This window comes from Protomyctophum parallelum, assembly GCF_964188405.1.
Source record: "Protomyctophum parallelum genome assembly, chromosome: 1".
In the NCBI taxonomy this organism is placed as follows: Eukaryota; Metazoa; Chordata; class Actinopteri; order Myctophiformes; family Myctophidae; genus Protomyctophum; species Protomyctophum parallelum.
In genome coordinates this window covers 23,236,098-23,260,351 of record NC_139697.1, presented here as the reverse complement: position 1 = coordinate 23,260,351, position 24,254 = coordinate 23,236,098, and the positions used below count along the sequence as shown (strand labels likewise).

At 42.3% G+C, this 24,254-nt stretch overlaps 3 protein-coding genes across 3 annotated transcripts; 2 read left to right on the top strand and 1 right to left on the bottom strand.

The window, feature by feature from the left end:
- The first annotated feature begins 392 nt into the window (after positions 1–392).
- Positions 393–3,177, top strand: marcksl1b (MARCKS-like 1b). Its single transcript, XM_083769784.1, has 2 exons — positions 393–667; positions 1,748–3,177. The coding sequence occupies exons 1-2, from the start codon at positions 593–595 to the stop codon at positions 2,282–2,284; spliced, it is 612 nt and encodes a 203-aa protein (XP_083625910.1). The 5' UTR covers positions 393–592; the 3' UTR covers positions 2,285–3,177.
- Positions 3,178–7,978: 4,801 nt separating this feature from the next.
- hdac1 (histone deacetylase 1) lies at positions 7,979–16,903 on the top strand. The gene is made up of 12 exons (XM_083764262.1): positions 7,979–8,084; positions 10,031–10,143; positions 10,924–11,041; positions 11,469–11,543; positions 11,942–12,080; positions 12,173–12,314; positions 13,090–13,182; positions 13,269–13,377; positions 14,084–14,464; positions 15,237–15,392; positions 15,708–15,753; positions 15,883–16,903. Exons 1-12 carry the CDS (start codon positions 8,036–8,038, stop codon positions 15,908–15,910), a joined length of 1,449 nt encoding a protein of 482 aa, XP_083620388.1. The 5' UTR covers positions 7,979–8,035; the 3' UTR covers positions 15,911–16,903.
- Positions 16,904–16,928: 25 nt separating this feature from the next.
- eif3i (eukaryotic translation initiation factor 3, subunit I) lies at positions 16,929–23,131 on the bottom strand. Its single transcript, XM_083764276.1, has 11 exons — positions 23,025–23,131; positions 21,331–21,423; positions 20,835–20,922; positions 20,656–20,721; positions 20,157–20,306; positions 19,911–20,038; positions 19,438–19,548; positions 19,019–19,108; positions 18,450–18,523; positions 17,513–17,605; positions 16,929–17,404 (listed from the first exon to the last, which is right to left on the bottom strand). The coding sequence occupies exons 1-11, from the start codon at positions 23,025–23,027 to the stop codon at positions 17,323–17,325; spliced, it is 978 nt and encodes a 325-aa protein (XP_083620402.1). The 5' UTR covers positions 23,028–23,131; the 3' UTR covers positions 16,929–17,322.
- Between the last annotated feature and the right edge of the window lie 1,123 nt (positions 23,132–24,254).

Genomic DNA, 24,254 nt, shown 5'->3' with positions numbered 1-24,254 from the left:
GGCATTTTTCTATCTTGTGCCTGGTGCGGTATGTTGTTGACAGGCGGAAGTGAGCAACAGGCTGTGTCACACACATGTGAACAGACTTGCAGTTATTCTCAGATGTAAAAAAAAAAAAGGAAAAAAAGTGCCCCTGTTTGCCCCAAGAACGCCACAAAACACAATGCTGAATAAATAAGTGATTAAACTCTCATTCTCCATTGTGTGAGTAAACTTGGTCCATTTTGCTGCTAGTGATTCAGTCAGCTGGCCCCAGGCCTGCTGGGGGTCTTCTGGAGGGCGGAGCTAAATCAGACCTTTGGACGCGATTGGACAGAACTAGGTAGACCACGCCTACGGGACTTGGTCTATCTTCAAGCGTTCAACCAGTGTTGCATTTAGTGGATCTCTGTCTACCAACGGCGGCAGGTTGAACAACGGGAGCGCACTGGGAATTAGAAGCACGAAGAAAAGCAATCTTTTTTTTTCTATTCGTTCCACCGCTGGATGCATAATTCGACCTGGAAGTTGGATTAACCATAAACCACCTTTTTTAGTTTTTCTTTTTAATTTACTTTAGGGAAAAGAAGATAAAAAAAACACCTCTAAAACAATGGGTTCTCATGCATCCAAGGGAGGAGTAGAAGTCGCCGGAGCTGATGCTGCAGCTGTCAAAACCAACGGACAGGTATGATCAATTGCTCACTATATCTCTTCTTGTTCCGAGGCGCGCGCACTCCGCGCAGAGACGGCCAAAAGATTGCATTTTGTTTTACACAAATCTTGATGTAGACACGTTTTTGTTTTTTTATTCTGACTGCTGGCAACATTTTCAGCTCGCATGGTGATTGTTTGGCACAGGAGCACACTTTTTTGTGTCTGTTAAAGATCAAAAGCATAATATTGGATTTAAAAAACGGTATTAAATAAATGAAACGTTGTTTTTCCCTTTCTTATTATCGCCGAGGTTCATCCTTGTAGCTAGGGTAGGTTCATCTGCCCAAAGCCCCCCATTCAACGTGTTCCATGTAGGGGGAGGGGGCGGTTTGGGGACAACAGGCTGCACGTATAGGCTACACACACACACACACACACACATAGTAGGCGAACTCCTCCCAAAATAGTCACAAGATAATATCGTTTGTTTTATTGTGTTAATGTATTTTCGAAATGGATGTATGTAGCAGCCTACATTTAGTGACAGAAAGTGTGGGTAGTCTAGTCTGCTGCGATTGTCGCCGCACCCCAAAATCTTGGCAACTCCAGACAGACCCGGCTTTCAACTGATGAACCTTTTAAGTGAAGATTTCCCATTATTTAACGACGAAAGGTCATTTACACTTTTCAAGTTTCAAAAGAAAAAAAATGTTTATTTTCGTGAAATTCCGTGGCTGTGGGTTTTGCCTTCTCCATTTAATCGATGAGATTCAGCCTCTCTTTGTTGAGGGATGATCTGTCTGTCTGGTTGTCTCTGATGTATGTGGTCGGTGTGGTACGGTCGCCGCCTATCGTCTGATTGCGGCATTACAAGGCGTCGCCTGTAAGCTTCACCAGGCGACACGGTGCCTAATTAATGAGCAAGACGATGCTTTCAGCGGATTAAACATGTTTTATTTTGAATTTGATGACGGTTCGGAATGATTTCGAACCAACAAAGTATTTTCTATTCACTTCTTTCCCAAACTGCATGTTTTAAAAAATAAACAAGTAAATAAATAATTAGGCTAAAAGACTAATTTTGTGACGTTTTATGTTCAACATTTTCTAGGAAAATGGTCATGTGAAGACCAACGGGGACGTGTCTGCTAAGGATGGGGACACAGCTGCAACCAACGGCTCTGCAGAGGCAGCCAAGGAGCCCGAGGCGGGTGCGGGCGGCGACGCCATCGTGCCAGCGCCTGCTGCTGACGGCGAGGCGTCCAAACCCGAGGGCGAAGCCGCGGCCAAGGAGACCCCAAAGAAGAAGAAGAAGAAGTTCTCCCTCAAGAAGTCCTTCAACTTCAAGCTGAACCTCAAAAAGACCAAGAAGACCGGCGAAGCCGTTAAGGAGGAGACCGCCGCCGCCACCGAGGAGAAACCGGCTGAGAACGGAGCCGCCGCCGCAGCAGCCCCCGCGGAGGAGAAGGTGGAAGAGGAGAAGGAGGAGGTGAAGGAGGAGGCTGCCGCGGTCGAGGCCCCAAAGGCGGAGGAGGCGCCGGCTAAGGAGGAAGCTCCCAAGGAGGAGGCCCCTGCTCCGGCCGCCGAGGCCACGAAACCCACGGAGGAGAGCAGCTCGACTGTCGCTCCCTCTGAAAAGAAGGAGTGATATACCTTCCTCACAACGAACTGTGTGAACTGTTTTTCAAGAGAGAGAAAATCTAAGAGTATATATATATATTTATATATATGTGTATATGTATACATATGTATGGATATATGTATATGTATATATACACATGTATGTGAAAGACTCCTTCGACGTGCCACTTTCGTCATGGTTAACAAGACGACAGACTATTCACTAGATCACTTCCCTGGTTTACTGGTCGATATCAGGACCCCGACTTGAGAATTAGGCTGTGTGTTGGTCGCTATACGTGGAGAAATGGATTTAAATGGCCGGGCTGCGAGCAAATGACACCGTGAAGGATGGATGTATGGATGAATGAATGGATGGTTGAATGGAATCAAAGCATCTTCTCCCCAAAACATCTACTGCTCATGATGTCTCCTTGTGAAGGAATGAAGCGAGATTAGGGCACTACACAGTTGGACACCACCACCACTTGAAAGGACTGTTAAACAAACGACACAAAACGGAAGAAAAGCTAAATAAATCAGAAATTAAGAGACTTGCCAACTTTTTACATTCCTATATTTTAACCCAAATTTGAAGTATTTTGTGGTGTATTATAGAGAACCATGTTAAAAGATTCAGAGAAGCTATGTCTTGTTTGTTTAAAGAAAAGAAAAAAATTGACGACTATGATTTTTATCTTACTATTAAAAAAGAAAATACAAGAAAAAGAACACTTGAGCTTGCTATGTTCACTGTTGCGGTTTGAAAATGAAGCAGAGTTGTTTATCTGTCGTGTGTGAGTCTGAATCCGCTTTGTCTCTGTAAATACATTGGATTGATTTCTGTTCTTTATTTTGCTAATGTTGACCAATGTTACTGGTTTTATTGTAAAGTTGATAATGGTAAATAAATGTTGGTTACCTGCCCTTTCATGCGTCAATGGTTATTTGAATTTCACATACTTTAATATGTGGGACTACTTCCGTGGGGTGAGCCTATAGGGCATATTAGGGCTGCAAAATCAATTATATTCTTAGAAACGATTATCTAAGTGCATTGTTTATCATAAAAACCATACATTGTATGTATATATATATATATATATATATATTTTTTTTTTTATTGACTAAATCCATTAGTCTGATTAACCACCTAAGCCCTATTATATGCTTTGTCCTTCAATGGTGTCGCACAAAAATAGCCACTTACAAGACTGCGATGTGCACTGTTGCACCCCTGCAGCAAATATACAGTCAAAGTTTCAGAATGAGATTCTGTGAGTTTGGTGCATTACTCTGAACAGGATAGAACATTTTAAATCATTATTTACAACTTTCTTTAGTACATTAGTCAACTTGGTCACTGGAAACTTATGGTGGTAAGTCAAACACAGAAGGGGTTTCTAAAGTCACACAAATACTTGAGTCTTGGCCTTACTATGTTTGACATTGCATGCATAATAGCATGCATATTACAGTTAACCACTTTAACCCTGGCATCCCAATTTTGGGCATGTCATTACAGGCAAGGAATGTGAAAGATTTTGGAAATAATTTAGAACATTTTGGTGGTTATGTTTAATGGCAAATTGGCAATATTACTGGATAGTAGCTCAAATCTTCTCCTTTATTCTGCTCTGTCAGTATGGGCTTATAAGACCTCAAAGCCTGAGGGATTAGAACAGTTATATTGATTTGAAATGCCACTGTTGAAGACATATAGTCATCGATTTAGTCATCATATAGTCATCAACAATCAATAATTAATTTGGTCCTGTAATCTGCCGTCATTGGGGTGACATTAACTCCAGCATTGAACAAAGATCGGAATCTTCAGCACAAATGATCACAAAAAGACTAAAGAAAAAAAACTACTGTGTTGATTACAAAACATTGATTTAGTTGAAAATGTGATTACAAAGGGCATAAACAGCTAGTCACACATCACACTCTTGTAAAAACATCATGACTCTAATCAGATGATCCCTGGTAGGAGGATACACACCACCATGTGACATCCAATGACCTATGGTTCTTTAACCACATGAACCCAGGCAAGTCCCTCCCTATTCTGGGGGGGGGAGGGAACAATATTTGGCAAAAATGGCAGATTTACAAGATCACAACAGGTTGTGACGTGTTGTGGGCTTGTAGATCTGCTATTTCCGACTAAAAGTTTGAATTGGTGATGGAGCAGATCTGGAATAGAGCTCTTTAGGGACCCCAGTATATGGTTTAAGTTGTTAATAGGTGCTCCGTTAGCCTCATGGCACTGATGTCATCTCAGGGTGGTATGTCCATATACCTTCAGGATAGTCTAACCACATTGCATCCATTTTAAGCCAAGAGGCACCTCTGCCCGGCTCAGTGAGTGCCAACCGATAACCATACTACCATAGCAGTATAGTGCAGTCCTGATCTGGTTGAAATGACCTAGTTCACATGGTGATATGATGAGTTGAGATGGGGGCTATATATAGACATAGGCTTCAAAAAACAATAATGAATTATTTAAAACAAAGCTGTAGCCCCCGTGTTGATATGCATCGTTTGCTTCCTTGCAGCAGGGGCAGTTTTGAAACCTGAAAAATGCATGTATTGCAGTAATAGGCTTTAACTGGAGGAAATGTGTTATTTAAAAATCTAAATGGCAAACGCCATACCCGTCTCACTTTGTGCAGTTGAACTATGGATGGACTGTAATGTAGTGCCTATCTACTCTTCTTTTAACAGTCAGCTGATTCAATGTATTATTATTATTTGAATGCAAAATTCTTGATTCTATGACAAACACATGCAATTTGTTGTCTTTTCTTGACTGTTTTTCTACTTCTGATAGTCCATCTTTCCTTTGGCCACAACAGGGTCTGTAAACGGAAATGAGCATCTACTGCCGCCTGGTGGTCTTTTGATGTAAAGCACCATTTATCCTTCATAGTATGACATGTCGCTTATCAAAAAGAACTGATCTACAAGATGGGACACCATGTCAGCTTGATGGAATTTAAAAAATAATAACAGGACCATCAATTTCAACATGGTTATGACATCCACAATGAATGTCAAGTCTCATCTTTCATTTTAAGGAACTTTAAGCAAAAAGTGATTTGAAATATGCCAAATGCTATTGACAAGGAGGTAATTTACAATTTAGGCATTTAGCAGATGCTCTTGGGCTGCAGTTTTATCTCCCATAAATATGAGTGAAGCTATGAGAGATGTGAGCTTTGAATACAATAAGCACAACCTCCCTATTCCTCTGAAGCTTGTCAACAACAAGCTTCAGAGGAAGGAGGCCTTCCTGTTGAATCATCTCATCAGTTGCATCTTTTCATATTTGTTTGTAAAGTATATCCTCCAAAAACTCTACACGTTGGATAATATGCAGGAATATCGTTTAAAATGAGCTTAAGCCAGAAAGGTTTGCAACGGTGGTTATCACCCAGAAATGTAATGAACTGTATATTACTTAGTAAACATTGAAATGGTCCCACAGACCCAAACATCATGTAATCCATATTTTGAAACATACCGGGCAAGGACTTTGTGGACATCCTGACCTTCAGGAAAGTTGCAGCACCTGTTGGAAAGAGTCCATAACAAAACATAAGTTCACCGACATACCCCAGAAGAATACAGTACACGCACACGCACACGCACACACACACACACACACACACACACACACACACACACACACAGTCGCCCCTTTTCCATCTCGCCCCACTACTCTACTCTACTGTAAATAACAAACATAATTCATGTTGGTGATTATATAAAAAGGTATTACCGGTATCATATTAATTTATCATTGTTAAGTTCACTCTGTATATCCACGGGCATTATAGCATGATGATGCCATTACAAAACATGGAAGTAGTCGAGTATAGAGATCGACTACTATGCAACCAAATAAATCTGTATACAAGATAATTTCAGATTTCAGAGAGGGAGGGAAATACTAAATTAACTGTTAATCAACTACATTAACACATTTTGCGGGGGCGAGTTGGTAATGGGGCGAGTCATCTGGTATTCTACACACAGGCTGCACTGGAGCAACCAATGCATTTACCAATCAACAGACATCAATTCAAAAAAGCTTTATTGGCGTGAGAAGACAATGGGTGAGCATGATGAGTGCACTGTATTACAGTATACTGTGTTTAGTCATGCTAATCATTACTTCCAGACTCTCTTGGGAATCCTACCAGGTTATCAAAAGGTTGACTGTCATTGAGGTGTTAATCGTCTCTCACAAAGTCAGTCCTCCATGCGGTCTCCAACGCCTCAACATGGGTGGCTGAAAGGGCAGGATCCCTATTGCTTGTTTGAAGACAGGAAATTAGATGATGAGGAGAGGTGACAAGGACGGCAGATAACAAGAAATTAGGTTATAAATCCTAGCATTAAGAATGTCTCCTAATCAGCTTGCCCAATGTATCCTTTTCAATTTAGTTTAGCTTCATTTTTTTACTTCTTTACTTGACTTCTACTGCTGCTATGCCACCAAAATGTGGAATGCCCTACCAACAGCCATCAAAAGGCGTTCGGCCATAAAAGAGCTCCTGCCCAGAGATCCACCAGGACAGTTGACCATGCGGACGACAAGGCAGCATTTCCAAAACACTGAAATTACTAACTTCCATGATGTGTGTGCCTATTGAAGAAATCATGACCATGTTTAAAAATAGCTACAAAACCTGTGGTAATCCAGTCAAGTTGACGGGTAAATTTTGGTCTGATAATGATGCACCATGCATGTTCAAATCTTGCTAGTTTAATACAAGCAGATTGGACATTTCTATTTGGATCAATGGGCTGTCAATGGAGGGTATTGCAACTCTTAACTCTAGATTCAACCCATTATTAAAAAAAATCACACCCGTATGAAGTGAGGGCGCTCTTATCGTACATCATCTCATTCTCAACCAATGGCACATCTCCCACCCAACAATGTTTGTGTTTACACACTTTTGTCTTCAATGTTTGTGTTTACACAGATCAAAGCTAGACATAGCATGGTAAAGTTGAAGCAAAGTGCTTGTAATACATTTGAAGCTTATGTTGTGTAAAAATGTGTATGGTTGATGTAAAGCTTTATGCTGTTTGTTTTGTCTCAGCCTGTTTGATACATTACATGCATGATTATGCCTACCCCAAATGACCCCTAGCCTACTTTAGGTACATTTGCATCTCCCCCACAGTCTTCTATGCTAATACTTACTTTCAAGATGCATAGAGGTACAAGCAGAGCCCCGCCAGAGAGACTGTGCTTCTTGGTCTTCTTCTTCTTTGTTCTGTACTCTGTACTAGACAGTAGACTGTGCTACCAATAAAAATGTAAATAAACCGGCCACCCGTGTGAAGTGAGAGGCGCTCTTATCGTCATACATCATCTCATTCCGGCCAGTCACAATTTGCGTCCTCACCTTCCTCTTCAAAATCAATCAAAATCAATCAATCAATCATGAACGAAGCCTCAGGATTGTATACCTGTGGGTAGACTGGTTTCAATTTACCACACTCAGATCCGGCCTAGAGCCCGCCTACTACTGCATTAAGTATCCGCTCCAGGACGGATCTGCAACTGGCAAAGAGAGTTTGATCCCAGACATCCCGATTGGTCGATAGCAGCTCCGAGGACACATCTGATTGGTCGTTCAGGGCTGAGCACGAGTTCCGTTCCCTTGTGGCCGTAGAGAAACGAGAGAATAGAAACCATAGAGTAATAAGAGAGAAACCGGCGAACACGGAACAGTGTAATCATTGGCGTAAAATGGCGCTGTCTCAAGGAACAAAGAAGAAAGTTTGCTATTATTATGATGGTAAATATATACAATTTATTTATATTTATTAAGCCACTGTGGTCTTTGTTGCAGCCTTCGCGCGTGGAGAAATTGACCGAACATTGCATAGGTTTCGTTTTCAAAGTGGTGCCTAGTAACGTCTAGTTTAGCAACCGTAGTTAGCATGCTAGCTGACTCGTTCACTAACGTTAGCTTGTGCTCCCGATTAGCATTAGCATTGAGTTTGCTGTACAGTAAGCTAACTGTTAGCAATGTGTACTGTACCATCATCTAGCAGCTAATATTGGGTTTGTAAATGGTTAAATATATTCGATCGGATTGTGGAATCTGCCCAGAGCTAGTTCACTAATCTGAATCCGAAGAAGATGAGGCTCTAAATTCACCACATTGTTTTGTAAAATAGACAGAAGGCCAGTTTACGAAGACTCCAGTCTTATGTGCATCAGAACATGTGTTTTATTTATCAATTATTTACCTGACTTTAGCCTTGGATCAAGGCTATTATATATGTATTTTATCGAGTCTGACGATGCGAAAGCAAAAGTCAGACTCGATTAAAAATGAATAATAATCACACCCGTGTGCAATGAAGGGCGCTTTTATCATCGTACACCATCTCATTCCGGCCAATCAGAATTTATGTCCTCACCATCGTCTTGTTGTTTGTGTCACTCAAAATTGTCCATTCATTCTCTATGGGATTTAATGTTTGTGTAAATCGGACAACGTTTGTGTTAGCACATACACTAAAAGCTGGACATAGGAGGGGATAACCCTCCTCAAAAATACATCTCGATGATAGTCTTGAATGGTCCAAAAGACTAACCCTATTTTTTGGGCTATTTATGAATTGTTTTTATGTTCAGAACTTCACTTGAGGCTATTGATTGAATAGACATTTTTTCTGAGCACTATTTAAAGCAGACACTGAAATCTTCTTCGCTTGAGATGCTTCATGTGACCTCAGCGTTGTCTTGTAACGTTAGAAGTCAAGAGAGATCTGGTAGTGGTAACGCGAACAAATATAAAAGCAGAGGCTACTGGGAACGTTGAGTGATTCTCAAAGTGGGGTCCCCAGGTAAATTGATGTTAGTCTGCCTCAAACGTTACTCTTTTACCTGCTTTTTACTAACACTAACATTACAAAGATGCCCAGAACATCGAGATGAACCTGTATAGTTTATGGCTGCTCCAACAGTAGTGGCAACATTCCGTTTTTGGAATGTTGCCACTACTGTTGTACATTATACCCCATACTAAGATCAGTCACTGGTTTAAACCGCAGATAATTTGTCGTCTCCTCCTACAGGAAATACGTTGCCATGATACCCGTTTCTGAATCAGTCTATAGCCACAATCATCTAGCCTGGGTTCCAGCCTGAATCACTGCGTTCCGTGAATCTGTTTTGTCACTCTACTCAGTCTGGCCAGCAGGCAGCAGACATTGCATAACGTCAACTGACGTTGTTGCTGATACGTCATCAGCCAGTGCCCCTCTATCCATGCTTCTCACTGTTGAAAAAAATAGCGCCAGTTCAACACATAGGAGTAAAACCTACGGTAAAATAAACGATTCAGTGGTCCACTGTCAGATTCCGTAGTACAAAAAAACTGACGGCTGTGTGGGGTGAGTTTAGTGAATGATAAGGGCAACATTGCAGGGCAACAGCAGTAGCTGCGCACTGCGCATTGATACGACACCAAACAAGTGTTCTTTGCCCCACCCGCACCACAGACCAATCGGAAGCCACAGGCCAATTTCCACCACAGGCATGTCCCGCCTACCTTGGAGATAGGACCCTTTCCAGACTGAGTAGCGAGTGACAATTCCGATTCACGGAACGCAGCGATGGAAACCCATGCTAACAATGATTGACACAGAAAGCATACTGCTGTCCTCGACTGTCCGTGACTGTGTGTTATTCCGCTGATGTTTTTTTTTTCAATTTTTTTTTCTCATCAAGGTGATGTGGGGAACTATTACTATGGACAGGGCCATCCCATGAAACCTCATAGGATCCGCATGACCCACAACCTGCTGCTCAACTATGGACTTTACAGGAAGATGGAAATCTATGTAAGTTGTACATCCTTGGAATCTCTCACGTCGCATTGATATCCATTGCAGTCTAGGGTGACTTTTGGCCAGACATTAGTCAATGAAAAGAAAGCATGATGTAGCTTGAAATGTCACGCAGCCAGGCACTTGTGGATGAAATAAAGACCACGTTTCAACTAGAGCCCAGTTCTGTGCGTGAAGTTGGGTTTTCCTCAGTGTTCCGAGTCCTCATCAGTTAATCACTGTCTTTTCGCATTCAAGGGCCGTGCATTAGGTGCAATGGGATTTTTGCGGACCGATGCAACTCAATTGACCCAATTATACAGCTATGCTCGATTACATAATTTAAGGAGGGAATGTTACCCTCACACTCCGTTATTCATTGTAGCGGAATCGGGAGCAGTACTATTTGGCACCTCACCTGGGGGGGTTCTTCTGAGTTGAAATGGAAAACATGGCACATGCTGAGTGACTATTGCAATTGTTCACACCGGCCTAAAAAAAATACTTTACGGAAAAAAGTTAAACATCTGTAGTTGTCTGGGACTTTTTGGGTACGATCTATGTAAAACGCTTTGGATAAATGCACTATTTTCCATTTGACTATTTACCGGGATAGCTCCTTGTGTAACCTCTTCTCGGAGCTAATAGCAGAGGGTGAGGTTCCAAATGGGGCTAAGGGAATGTAAACACGAACTAACAATAAAAGCATTAGTGGAAAAAATCCCAATAATGATAATGTAACAAATTATTGACAGCGGCATGGTCCTTTAACCTCCATGTTATTTGTGTGTGCAGCGACCACACAAGGCCAACGGTGAGGAGATGACCAAGTACCACAGTGATGACTACATCAAGTTCCTTCGGTCCATCCGACCTGACAACATGTCAGAGTACAGCAAACAGATGCAGAGATGTGAGTAAATAACCACACAAACAGCCACCGTCGGACTAATTATGAATTTCTTATTCATATTTTAGACGGTAAATCATACATCACACTTGTTTTATCAATATCACAAATCATACATGTTAACACAATTTATATCCTAAACTTGCAGGATGGATTTTCATTTAATTTACCATAATTATTATGCTATAATTGGTAAAAAAGGAATCTTAGTTATTGAATGAATATGTATGCAATATTGATTTCATACTGTCGTCAGTTCTTCAGAGTTTTCTCTCATGTGGCTGCTTTCTGTCCATACACTACTACAGTCTGTCACAGTCAGTTACAGTCTACAAGAGGGACAGACTAGGCACCTAAGTGACTATTTTATAATTTATCTCTGGAAAAATGGCCTCGGTCAACTTAACGGCTATGTGCTTTCCATCCACAGTCAACGTAGGAGAGGACTGTCCTGTGTTTGATGGCTTGTTTGAGTTCTGTCAGCTCTCGACGGGTGGCTCAGTCGGTAGGTCTCTCCAACTACTCTTCCCACAATTCTTCTGTACCTCTTCTTCTCTGACCATATTCCTCTTCAAACATTCCCGTTGCTCAGTTGATCAAACGCACTCGACATCACGACTTAATTGTTTGTGTATCTTTCCAACGTCCACTAAAGTGTCACATAAATGTCAGATATATTGGACTACTTTACATATTTTTCTATTATAGTATAGCTGACACACACGTTTCTAAACTGTAAAACAGGAGACATGCACATCCATTACTCTGAAGTTGTGCTGTTTCCTCATCTTTTTATTTTTATTTTATTTTTTAAATTATAACATTGGTTAAACTGAAATCGATGGAAGCATGAATTTGTCATTTGTCTCTTGACTGAACGTTACACTCTGTGCTATTCTGTAGCTGGGGCGGTGAAGCTGAACAAACAGCAGACAGATATCGCCATCAACTGGGCTGGTGGTCTCCACCACGCCAAGAAATCCGAGGCCTCTGGTTTCTGCTACGTAAACGATATTGTCCTCGCAATTCTGGAGCTGCTCAAGTAAGTAACTGATCTGTCTGTTTTTTTCCACTTTAAATTCCTTGATGCATTTACCGTGTACTCATACTCGTATGTTGTAATCTTCTCCCTAGGTACCACCAGAGGGTGTTGTACATAGACATAGACATTCACCATGGAGATGGTGTGGAGGAGGCCTTCTACACCACAGACAGAGTCATGACTGTCTCATTCCACAAGTATGGAGAGTACTTCCCAGGCACTGGAGACCTACGGGTTAGTTGTGTACACAAGTGTCCATTTGTGCGCGTGTGTGTGACTTAACTACATAAACAGTAGCTTACCTATTCTTGGCAGTGGTCACTGACACTACTGGTTGCCGACGGCCAGGTGGAAGTTCTTACGTGTGCCAGTACAAACTGATCTCCAAAACATGTCCGTTGAGTTTAACTTTGCTTTATTTTCTGCAGTCTTTTTCCTATACAACATACAGATAAAATAATAAGAAAAACTGTAACAGACACAGGCGACCAGCCCTCCTGAACACAGTAGAAAACTGTTAGCTTCTGCCGTCTGCCACTGGCAACACCTGTGCCTGATTAGCAGCCTGGTAAAATACCTGGGCTGGCCCCGACACTGACCAAGCTGCAGTGACACTGTCAATCAGCAAAACATAATGGCTCTTACAGTAGGTGAACATTCTGTGAAAATCAGTGAACACGAATTCAGAAAAACTAGCACAACTACAGCCTTTAAATCTTTGTCTTGTATGCTTGAAGATACGTTGTTTCTGGTGAAGAAGAGATTTGGTTGAGTGGGGGGGAAAGAGCATACCAAGTACCCTGTTCCCTGCTGGGAGACCCCGGTCTGAAATTCTGAATTACTTTATTAGTCAGACATTAAGGCTAGAAAGATAACACGGAAAGGTCCTGGGCATGTACATGGCACAAAAACATGTACACTGAAATACATGTCTTCATCAACAAATACAAACACTGTATGTCAAGCATATAGGGCCTAAGTGGTTAATGGCCTTCTCTTATGCATGCAGGACATCGGGGCAGGAAAGGGCAAGTACTACGCAGTGAACTACCCTCTGAGGGACGGCATTGATGACGAGTCCTATGAGGCCATCTTCAAACCTGTAAGTCTGCTTCAATCACTACGATTATAAAAACCAATGTGAAAATAAAATGATGTCTGTTTCTCAAACGTGTATTTTATTTTTAGATCATGGCTAAAGTGATGGAGATGTACCAACCCAGTGCAGTGGTTCTCCAGTGTGGAGCCGACTCTCTCTCCGGGGACAGATTGGGTTGCTTCAACCTCACCATAAAGGGTATAGAATAATACACAACTCACCGATACACTAATGCTCGTTTGTAAATGAGTGTTTCATTCCAAAATTAACATAACATCCTGTGGAAGTATTCAATGCCCTAGTGTCGCTATTCTGGGGTTTAACATTTGGTGAAAATGGCCGTTCTATAAGCTCATCAAACATTACAAGCTTGTAGATTGGCTATAGAGCGTCGCAGTCCCACCCCCTTTCAGAACGACGAGTAGTCCAGGAAATAGTTTCCAATGCATTTTTCCCATAGACATTTCAAAACGTATTTATTTAAAGACCTTATGAGCGTCGTACGAAGCCAACTCTTGTCGTGACAAATCATGACAACAAACACAATATTTTGGACCAAACAAATAATTACAAAGAAGAAAAACAAAAAAAAGGTGTTGTAAGTTGCCGTTTTCTTCTTTCTAATTATTTGTTCAGCCCGAAAAGTTGTGTTTGTTGTCATGATTTGTCACGACAAGAGTTGGCTTTGTCCGCGGCGTAAACATCTTTAAATAAATACTTTCTGAAAAGTCTATGAGGAAAATGAACGGGGATTTCTTTTCCGGGTCTCTCGAGGGGGCGGGACTGCGACGCTCTATATCCCAGATATTTAATGTGGAGTGGAAAAAGAGGGGTCCACGGGAATCCGAATCGAAGCCAAATGACCCTAACACATGTGGGGTCGTTTCTTTTCGTTTCGTTCCAGGCCACGCCAAGTGCGTGGAGTACATGAAGAGCTTCAACCTGCCCCTGTTGATGCTGGGCGGCGGCGGCTACACCATCCGCAACGTGGCGCGCTGCTGGACCTACGAGACGGCCGTGGCCCTGGACTGCTCCATCCCCAACGAGCTGCCGTACAACGACTACTTTGAGTACTTTGGGCCCGACTTCAAGCTGCACATCAGCCCGTCCAACATGACCAACCAGAACACCAACGAGTACCTGGAGAAGATCAAGCAGCGGCTGTTCGAGAACCTGCGCATGCTTCCCCACGCCCCCGGAGTCCAGATGCAGGCCATCCCGGAGGACGCGCCGCACCCGGACAGCGCCGACGAGGAGGAGGAGGACCCCGACAAGCGCGTCTCCAGTAAGACCCGGTGTTCATTAAGTTGTAGTCGTCGTTATGGAATTGTCGCTATTTATGTATTTAAACGATACGGGAGAGAAATGGATGGATCTATTCATGTTGGGAAAACATACAGATTTATTATTTCCGTTCGGTGTTTTGAGTTGTCCAGCGTGCTGAATATAATATAAAAATCACACCTGTGTGAGCTGAGTGGTGCAACTCTCCTTCCCCTCTCCCCCTGCCTCTCTCTCTCTCTCTAGGCAACAGTGCAACACTATCTCTCTCTCTCTGGCACAACAGCGCCCCTACTGGTACTCATAGTCGCCGACATTGCTGTTCCTTGGAGTGGTTGCACCACTCAAAAGAATGCATGTAGAAAATATTGCTATTGACAATATATCCTTCATTAGAGATGAATCTGTTGAGTCAGTCAGTGAAATATTACATTTTGTTTGAGCATGTCGTTAACCCATTTTGGGCGGGCACCCATTTTGGTGTTAGCATCATGTCGTGCTTTAGCTATTGAAAAATAGCAGATCTACAGCGCGCCACGAGCTACTGACATTTTTAGAATCTGATCTCAGGTCAGAATGGGTTAATCAGACCAGTGTGTGTCCAGTGGAAACCTCGTATGAATCTGATCTCAGGTCAGAATGGGTTAACATGGCAACGACCAGCACATACCGACCCCACAGTAGAAGACGGTAGAACACAGCAGCAACACGCAGCGCTGGTGGTGAAGACCTGACTGTGTGTGTGTGTGTGTGTGTGTGTGTGTGTTTTGTTTCAGTCCGTGCTCATGACAAGAGGATAGCGTGTGAGGAGGAGTTCTCAGACTCTGAGGACGAGGCTGAAGGCGGAGGAGGAGGCCGCAGGAACGCAGCCAATCACAAGAAGGCCAAACGAGTTAAAAAGGAGGAAGAGAAGGAAGGAGAGGAAAAGAAAGGTAAGAACTTAAGGGGCCATAACCGTTTCTGTTATGTTAATAGCTGCAATGAGCAATTATTTTTGTCAATAATTTTCTCGGTTACTTGTTTGGTTGCTTTATAAAATATCAGAAAACTGAAACATTCCAAAAATATTGTACTGGTAAAAAAAAAAGAAATCACATTTAATAAGATGCTTTTTGGGTAATTTTGTCTTTTTCAAGTTATCCAAATAATAGGTGATTAATTTAAGTCGACAACTAATCGATTAATCGTTGCAGCTGTTTTCATATGATCATGCACTGTGTAATAACCCTTCCCGTTTAATCTTCCAGAAGTTAAAGAAGAGGAGAAAGAGGAGGAGAAGATGGACACATCAGGGTAAGAAACGTTCACTATATCAAAAATGATGAACCAGCTGAAGCCATCAAGACTATTAAGCATCCTGCACACACCACCATGAAGTCAGGCATCCATCAACTGTTTCTAAAATCTGATTTTGTGTTCCAGACCAAAAGAAGAGGTGAAGACGACTTGAAGAGGACGGCATCGTCCAGAAGACCCCACCTTCCCCTTCCTTTCTTCTTGTACTGCAATGATGTAAAGGACTGACTTATTTTCTACTGGACTTTTACTGTGTCGTTACCCCCCCAAAACCTGCCACGTATAGTGTTTGTTTGAAGATTGCAAGTGCCAGGTGGATTGATTGGGCACTCAGTGTCAGAAAGTTGAGACCATCGAAGTGAAGTATTAAAATTAAACGTAGCATACTTTACCGATCGAGAGCTTACCTGGCAATATTTTATCAGAATCTATCAAATGAGGTAAACTCATTCATTTGGTGCTCAAAGCAGTTAAAAAAAATGAAATTTTAACACTATTCAAGCCAGGCAAAAATATCCTGAGTTACTATCATGTTTATGATACATGACAATATACAAAAATGTGAGACTCAAATCAGAGTTCACCCTCAAAATCTGCAGTCTAAGTTAAGCCTAGAGCCGACATGCAAAAAGGCTTTTTCTTAGTTTATAACATGATACTGTTAGAATAACCAGCATTTGATGAACAGCTGTTTGTTGTTGCGTTAGTTTAATCAGTGAATGCATGTTAAAAATGTCTGCCTTCTGCATGTGTATATATCACGCTCCCTTTGTGCAGGTTCATTTCAGAAGCAGCCAGACACTTTCCAGGCAATCCCTTAACTTGTCTTTTAGTTAAGTTATTTTAAATAATGAAAAAAAAAAAACGTTTTAGCCTGTCTTCCTATGAATATCTGCTCAGTGTTCCCGCCCCCCACCAACCAGTTTCTTGAGTTTTGTATGTTAGGTATGAATGGGTGTGCACCTCTTCAGAGGAGGATGTTGGGCAGCGAGTGGCCTGTGTTCTAGATATTTTGTACCGTTATGCATTAACAGGTGGAGACAGTTCAGCTGGAAATTTGCCCTCCACATGTGGTTGTTTGCGTTCTTTTGTTAAATGTATTATCATAATTGACTTTGTTAAAAAAATAAAGAAAACTTCAAGGTTATTTCATCTGTCATTTTATTTGCATAATCAAATTAAATACACTCTGGTATTGTGGTTTAAGTCCAGTCTGACATGCGTACAAAACAGCCATCAATGTACTGTATGGTGTTAAATGATAGCCCATTGAAGCAGTGGAACATTCTCATTCTACACAGTCCACCCTGACCACCTCTTCTGACCACCTTTTCTCCATTTGCACTGATCTAAAAGAGTCACACGGGCCAAATTAAGTCCCGGACTGTTCTCCACAATGATCAGAAACGTCAGATCAGTTCCCATGAAGGGAAGGAGATGAGGAGAGGTGGTCAGGGTAGACTATGTAAACGCACCGTCTACTTTGTTGGAGGTGTGGGCTGTTTAACTATGGGGAGGGTAGAGTTGATTACAGACGATGCTATGAGGATGAAGTTCCTGTGTGTTTTATGCCTCCAGCTCAAAGTCAAAGTACTGTGGGTCAAAGTAGTGAATCCTTGTGTATCCGTCCTCTCCTCCGCTGGCATAACTGTAAAACATACCGATAGGGGAAAAGAATCAGTACAGAGAAACAATCACAATACTACATGGACTTGCCATAGACGACTTATTTGTACGGGGGTTGCGATTGTCTTACCTCTTGCTGTCAGGGTGGAATGCCACACAGTTGATTGGGCCGAAATGACCTTTGACCCTGCCAAATTCCTCTTCGTAGGCTGCATGGAAGAACCTGAGGGTAAAACAACATGCGGTTATAAACACTGTTCAACAGTACAGTGGTACCACTACTACCTCATACCTATAGCGACACCTAGTGTCAGCGACTTATGGTGAGGTGATATTGCAATCTGTGTTAACACAGATATGTTTTTGGTTTTTGTAATCGCACTTGTGAAGTGAGCGGTGCTCATACACATACGCACATAGCTGTGCATAGGAGCAGCTGCACCGCTCAAAAATAAAAGGTTTATTGTCCGAGTCAGGCAACTGTCTCACACCCTGATAGTTTACAGCTCAGATCACTACTTATTTGTGAGCCGATGCCTGATCTGTTCTGGTGACGACATGAATGTCAGTATCTTGCCAGCTATGCTTATTAAGTCTTTCTTGATTAGACAAATACCACACCTATCAACATCACAAGTGGAGCTCTAGTTGAACAAGCAATTGAAGCTGATCAGCTTGGAAATGGACAGTCTTACACCACAACAAGATCCCAGCTTCACTCATAAATATAACAACTTGGGAGTCATGGACAATGGGTCTCATTTTGAGTTTAGCCCATTCTGGACGGGAACCCGTTTTGGTGTTTTAACTAAGCATTATGTTATACTTTAGCTATTGAAAAATAGCAGATCTACAAGCTCATAGCGCGCCACCGAGTGGCGCGCTACGAGCTTGTAGGTCTGCTATTTTTGAAAAATCGTGAAAATGTGGCACAAATCTTTGAATATAATTATATTCTTTCCGAAGACTTTTTATTTATTTCGACGTCAGGCCTAAATGGGTTGGAGCCCTGAAATGACCTTCATGTTTGGCCCAGGGTGGGAAGATGGCCATCAACATGCCCTTACCTGGCCTCAAACTTTCCGATTCTTGTGGAGGTAGTGGTCACCTCCATGGCCTCTTGTCCACCACCCATCACCACCTGAAAGAGACATACACACCCAAAGTCTTAATGGTCAGTGGCGAGAGTCTTAGAGCAGATCAATACATCAGTCTGGCAGATTGACCATTATGCAACTTTTTTTGTTGACGACATCTGTATTGACAATTATGCAGCCGATGTTTCCCGGTTTTAACCACTTTTAACCTGACATTTTGGGTGTGGCATTACAGGTGAATTCTAAAATTCTTTAAAATAGCAGAACACCTAACATTGTGACGTGTTGTGAGCTTGCAGATAAGCCATTTTGTAATATTCTACAAACAAACAAAGAAAATCCCACAATGTTTAGAATTGATTCTGCACTTTGACAAAATGTTGTTCAAGACATCGTTAATCAGGGATCTAGGACGCTCACTGGTTCGCTGGACTGTCGGCACCAAATTCTAGATTATATGAACTTCTTATTTGTCATGATAAGACTCTTAAAACATGGCAACATGGTAAATGTGTTCAATCTGTGAGCTTTGTTCTTACATGGTCCATGGTGGGTGAGATGGCAGCGGAATTGATAGGCCTCTCCGTCTTGAAGGTCTTGATGTGGTCCAGAGATGTTGCGTCAAACAACTGGGAGGGAAACAAACCATGGGAAACCCATTAAACGCTCTGCCCTATAGCTGCAGTTCTCATCCCTGGCGTTTCAGGTCTGAACTGTCCCCTTATTAGCCCATTCTGACCTGAGATCAGATTAAAAAAATGTCTTCTACACCCTGACAGTTTTCTGAAAAAACGATGTCATTTTACAAAAATAGCAGACCTACAAGCTCGTAGCGCGCCACTCGGTGGCACGCTATGAGCTTGTAGATCTGCTATTTTTCATGTTCATTTCAAGTTCATTTTCCATGACGTCACATTACTGTGTGGATACATAAGAGAAGGCTATGTTGGTTAGGTACCTTGGCGGTGTTGTCCTTGGATGCACTGATGACCATAGTTAGGTCCACGGAAGGCTGCATGTCGTTGATCTGTTTGGTGTGTTCCTTAACAGTCTTCACGATCTCTCCAGTCTTAAAAGGTACACAAACAGTAGAGTCAGGGACTTCATGTGACAATGCGATAGCTGTATATTTACATGTACAGTATATAATTATATTGATAACTTAATTCATGAATAGTTAGACATTACTCCAACCCAGTCAGTCCAAGTACAGATGGAAATGTCAAACTTGTTCTCTCTCTCTAATCTAACCTGTATCAGTCCATCAGTGTCGACTTATTCCATGCCTACTGCGGTGCTGCTATGACACCCCGAATTTCAGCTTTTTAAACACTGGAAATTCATGATAAATAAGGATCATTTTATCCATTTATATAGTAGGCTCAACGGATAAAACATCATCCACATTTGGCGAACAGATTGTGCGCATACTTTGGCGCTGAACTGGTTGATCTCTCCGTTCTCGTGTCCGGCGATGACAAACTCTCCCATAGGTCCCCACACGGCACTGGTGATCTTGGAGTCATTTTGGGGGACCGTCAGGTAGGGCTGGTTGTCCTCTACAGAGACATATAGAGAGACACACAAACACGCCCTTAACAAAGCTCACAAACTTGCATAATTCTGAAATGACATCAGGCAGCGCTACGTATTAAGGGGTGGAGTGTAATGTCGTACCGATCTGCTGTGGGTCCCTCAAGTCGAAGTAGTTGAGGAAACACTGGTAACCCATCTGTTTGTCTGTAGAGAACATGATGATATTGCCGCTGAAGTCGAAACCGCACGTCCTGACTGCCGAGCTGGTCTTGAGCAGCGCTAGTTGTTTGCCTGAGGACAGATGAGGTGGTGAGCCATACATACAAAAAAATCATTGATTTCAAAATTGCTTATTGTACCAATATGTGCATCAGTAGGCCTAATGAATCAGGTAATAAGAATGCACTCTTTGTTATAAGCCTGTATCTGCATCCATAATCATCACCTGCCTGAAACATTGTTTTGTAACATTATTATGCATTAGAAAGTCAATTAAGAATGAAATTAATAAAGGCAAGCATGCAATTAAAACAAAGGCAGTTATAAACTAAACTATATGCAGATGCATACCTATACATAAAAAAAACATATACATAATATTAGTACACACACGCAAAATCTTTAGCTCATTTCAACGTACCAGTCTCACAGTCCCATAGTCGACAACTGTTGTCAGCCGACCCCGTCAACACGTTTTTAGTGTCCCCTGTGTAAGCGTCATGTTAGGGAATGAAACGTCTTCTCAAACACACACACACAACCAGAAAAGCAGTGTTCCAGACAACAGTGAACAACGTGAGTTTGACGTGAATAGGATACAGTCGCAGTCGACGCACCACACTGCGCCAGTGTGTCCGTTGTAGGTGCCGAGTCGCTCTCCGTTGACAGAGTACCACACGTTGACTACCTACAATTCAACAGACATACCGGTCAGATAGAAGGCAAGCATTAACCCATTCTGACCTGAGATCAGATTCTAAAAATGTCTTCTACATCCTGACAGTTTTCTGAAAAAGCTATGTTTCTATGTCAGTGGTTCTTCGATTTTTCAAAAATAGCAGACCTACAAGCTCGTAGATCTGCTATTTTTCAATAGCTAAAGCATAACATGGGGCTCCCGCCCAAAATGGGTTAACTAGGGATACACAACATTGATTTTTTAAACAGATACCAATATCAATAACTTCCTGCTTCTCAAGACCAGGAACCAAACGAGTCAACACCGTGCAGTGGAAAAGTGCTGAGAAGTAATGTCAAAAAGCGACTAAAAAGGTGTTGTTGGTCTTTCCATGCAAGTACGGTACTGTTGACTCACTGTGTCTTTAGCGACGGAGAACAGCAGGTCCCCTTCTCTGTTGTATTTGATTTGCGTTATGGACCTTTCATGGCCCTGGAGCAGAATGGGTTTCTGTGGGAGACGAATCATAAGAGCAGACAAATGGTTCTTAGTAACTCACAGTCATGTCATGTCAACAGTATGTGTTAGAGCAGTGTTTTTCAAATGGCAGCACTAGGGGTGCCACTTAGCAATTTACAATTTAAGCATTTAGCAGATGCTCTTAATCCAGAGCGATTTACAGTAAGCAAGAACAAAACATGGTAATACATTGTATACATAAAAATAGTCATGAATCATATATAAGCTGAGAACCTAACAGTGGAATATCTATAATATAATGAAACTATGTATATATAGTATATATACTATATAGTAGAGCTATATCTACATACATTGCTATCTAAATTAGATTAGTTGAGCCTTTGCATACTCCTGTAATGTCATTGGGACTAGGGCAAGTGCTACGGGATAAAATGAGTCTGAAGAGGTGGGTTCAGACTACGGCGGCCACAGAAGATTGGGAGTAAGTTCACACTGCAGTTCTGATTGCAATGGGAAGTGCATTCCATAGTTTGAGCCAGAAGGGAGAAGAGTTTGGGATGTGTGGAGCGTTGCCCCGGTGTTTTTAGTGAAGGTATTTCCAGCTTCCCTGCGTTGGCTGATCTGAACCTAGCCTAGGGTACTCAAAATGTTCTGTTCTTGGTCTAATATTGGTTATGAACATTTTATTTAAAAAAAATCTGTGACTGGCATATACAAGATTTGGGTGTATGTATGGTCGTTTTTGATGGGTGGCGTATATTGTGAGATTATCACAATACATGTCAAGCAAAGAAAATCAAGTTGCCAGCTACCTGTACCGAACTGAGTTTCAAAACACATACAATAAGTCAGCATCACTCAGGAAGAATATTTTGTGATGGTTTATGGGGATGCTCAAATGATCAAATAATAATAGTAAAGACAGTTCGAATATGAATGAATTGATGAATTTGTTGAATTGAATACACAGGACCACAAAACAAGCCCTTATGGCGTTTGTGTTACCCTTTTAGGAGAATAAAATAAAGGCATGCAATATAGCCAATTAAAATAAAGAAAAACAAACAATGTGAAATAGTAGCCTTGGATCAAATTCAAGACCATCATAGATGTATTTTATCGAGTCTGACTTTTGCTTGATACGAAAGCAAAAGTTAGACTCGATAAAAATGCATCTATGACGGTCTGGATCGAAGGGTAGTAAAATAGCAAGGTAGCATTACAGATCCAGATGGATGTGCCTGTGCCAGTAATGGTCATTGTTTATTCCTTGTACAAATGTATATCATATACATGTGTTTATGAACACAGGTGACAACATTAAATACACTGTGCATAATTGCAACAACCAACGGCAGCTATTAATTTTAAACTAACTAAGGTAAAATTAAGCAACCACGACGTAGGTAAGGTAGCTTGTAACATCTGTCAGCAATGCATCTCGTCAACGTCTAGTTAGCTCACATGCTAGGCTAACGGTAGCTCTGGTCCAATGCGTTATGGACCAGAGCTAGGCTAACGGTAGCCGGGGCCGGGGTGGATAAACCGGGGCCGACTATCTCCATAGATTCATAAAACACCTTCCTGGTAAACATATTATTCGCCGGGACATTTTCCAATGTGCTCACCATCGCTGTAACCGGAGTGTTTCCACTCAATCCTTTATGGTTGTTATTTCTCCTCAATAAAGAGAAAAGACCATCATAGAAAAACAACTCGTGTTTCAGGCGGCGAAGATGCGGAGGAAAAGGAACGTGATCACTTCCGGGTACGAGTCCAACAGCGATGATTTGTTCGCGCGCCACCTGGTGTCAGGCCAGGAGCACTGCGGGTGCCTGGCCGTGTGTATGAAGAAAGGAAGGAGATCACCTGGTCGCCATGGCAACACAGATACACAAGACTAGTGTTGAATGTCGCGTTCAGAAAGCATTAGCTGTGGACATGTCGCGTCGCCATGACAACAGTGTTTACATCGTGTGATGTCAGACGGCGTCAGCCAATAAGCAACGGGCAACCAACAGAATAAAGCCTGGCTGTACAGTGTACACGGCTGTTACACATCACTTCTTTTGGAGAGACAGTACACTAACCTTAGCAAGATAAGACCTATCATTTATGATGGCGCTGACACGAAGTTATTACTCTGGTAGTTTCCATGCTGTGGTCGACCACTCAGACCTGGCGGAGACGGAGGAGTGCAGGGAGGAGAGGTGGAGGATCAAGGAGGATGAGTGGCAGGCGCTTGTGGAAGAGTTTGAGGAGAGGATGGAGGAAGAATGGGAGTCTCGGGTGGATGACTTCTTTTCTCTCCGTAAGGTGGAGAAGGCGACTCTGTCAGAGTGCAGTGAGGAGGAGCAGTTGAGGATCAATGCGGATGAATGGCAGGCCCTTCTGGAGGAGAAGGAGGAGATCATGGAGGAACGGGAGTCTGCTGTGGCAAACTACTTTTCCCTCATGTCACTGTGAGAGCTCAAGATCCTGTACCCCCCCCCCCCCCCCCGGCCCTTTTAAGGGCCACTTCCTCTCCTTTTGCTGTGACCTTGCCGTGGTGGAGAGGCTTAAGTGATTCAGTGACCCTGGGTCCTATACTGGTGGTGGTTGACCATGACAGGTTTAACCACACCGGTTTGGTCACAGGTGAGAGTCCAAACTAACAACAGCAATATCTAGTCTGATCACACCCTCTCTATATGCCTGCACATACAGTACAGTACAGTAGCCTACACCTGGTGGCCCAGCTCAGTCTCCAAGTCTCGAGCTTTTCAAATCCATAGAATTAATGTAGAGGGGCATATGATAGACCTGGGCTCCCTGGACTTCCAGTCCCCTTCAAACCTTTTCAAGTCAATCATTTTAAG

Excerpts from the sequence above, each read along its gene's own strand:
- hdac1 (XM_083764262.1), top strand. The coding sequence starts at position 8,036 with ATGGCGCTGTCTCAAGGAACAAAGAAGAAAGTTTGCTATTATTATGAT. Across the intron at positions 11,042-11,468 it reads CAGCAAACAGATGCAGAGAT|TCAACGTAGGAGAGGACTGT; the intron begins GTGAGTAAATAA and ends TTCCATCCACAG. Across the intron at positions 15,754-15,882 it reads GAGAAGATGGACACATCAGG|ACCAAAAGAAGAGGTGAAGA; the intron begins GTAAGAAACGTT and ends TTTGTGTTCCAG.
- eif3i (XM_083764276.1), bottom strand. Across the intron at positions 20,923-21,330 it reads TCTCCGTCGCTAAAGACACA|GTAGTCAACGTGTGGTACTC; the intron begins GTGAGTCAACAG and ends GTTGAATTGTAG. Across the intron at positions 20,039-20,156 it reads GAGGGACCCACAGCAGATCG|AGGACAACCAGCCCTACCTG; the intron begins GTACGACATTAC and ends ATGTCTCTGTAG.
- marcksl1b (XM_083769784.1), top strand. The coding sequence starts at position 593 with ATGGGTTCTCATGCATCCAAGGGAGGAGTAGAAGTCGCCGGAGCTGAT. Across the intron at positions 668-1,747 it reads CTGTCAAAACCAACGGACAG|GAAAATGGTCATGTGAAGAC; the intron begins GTATGATCAATT and ends AACATTTTCTAG.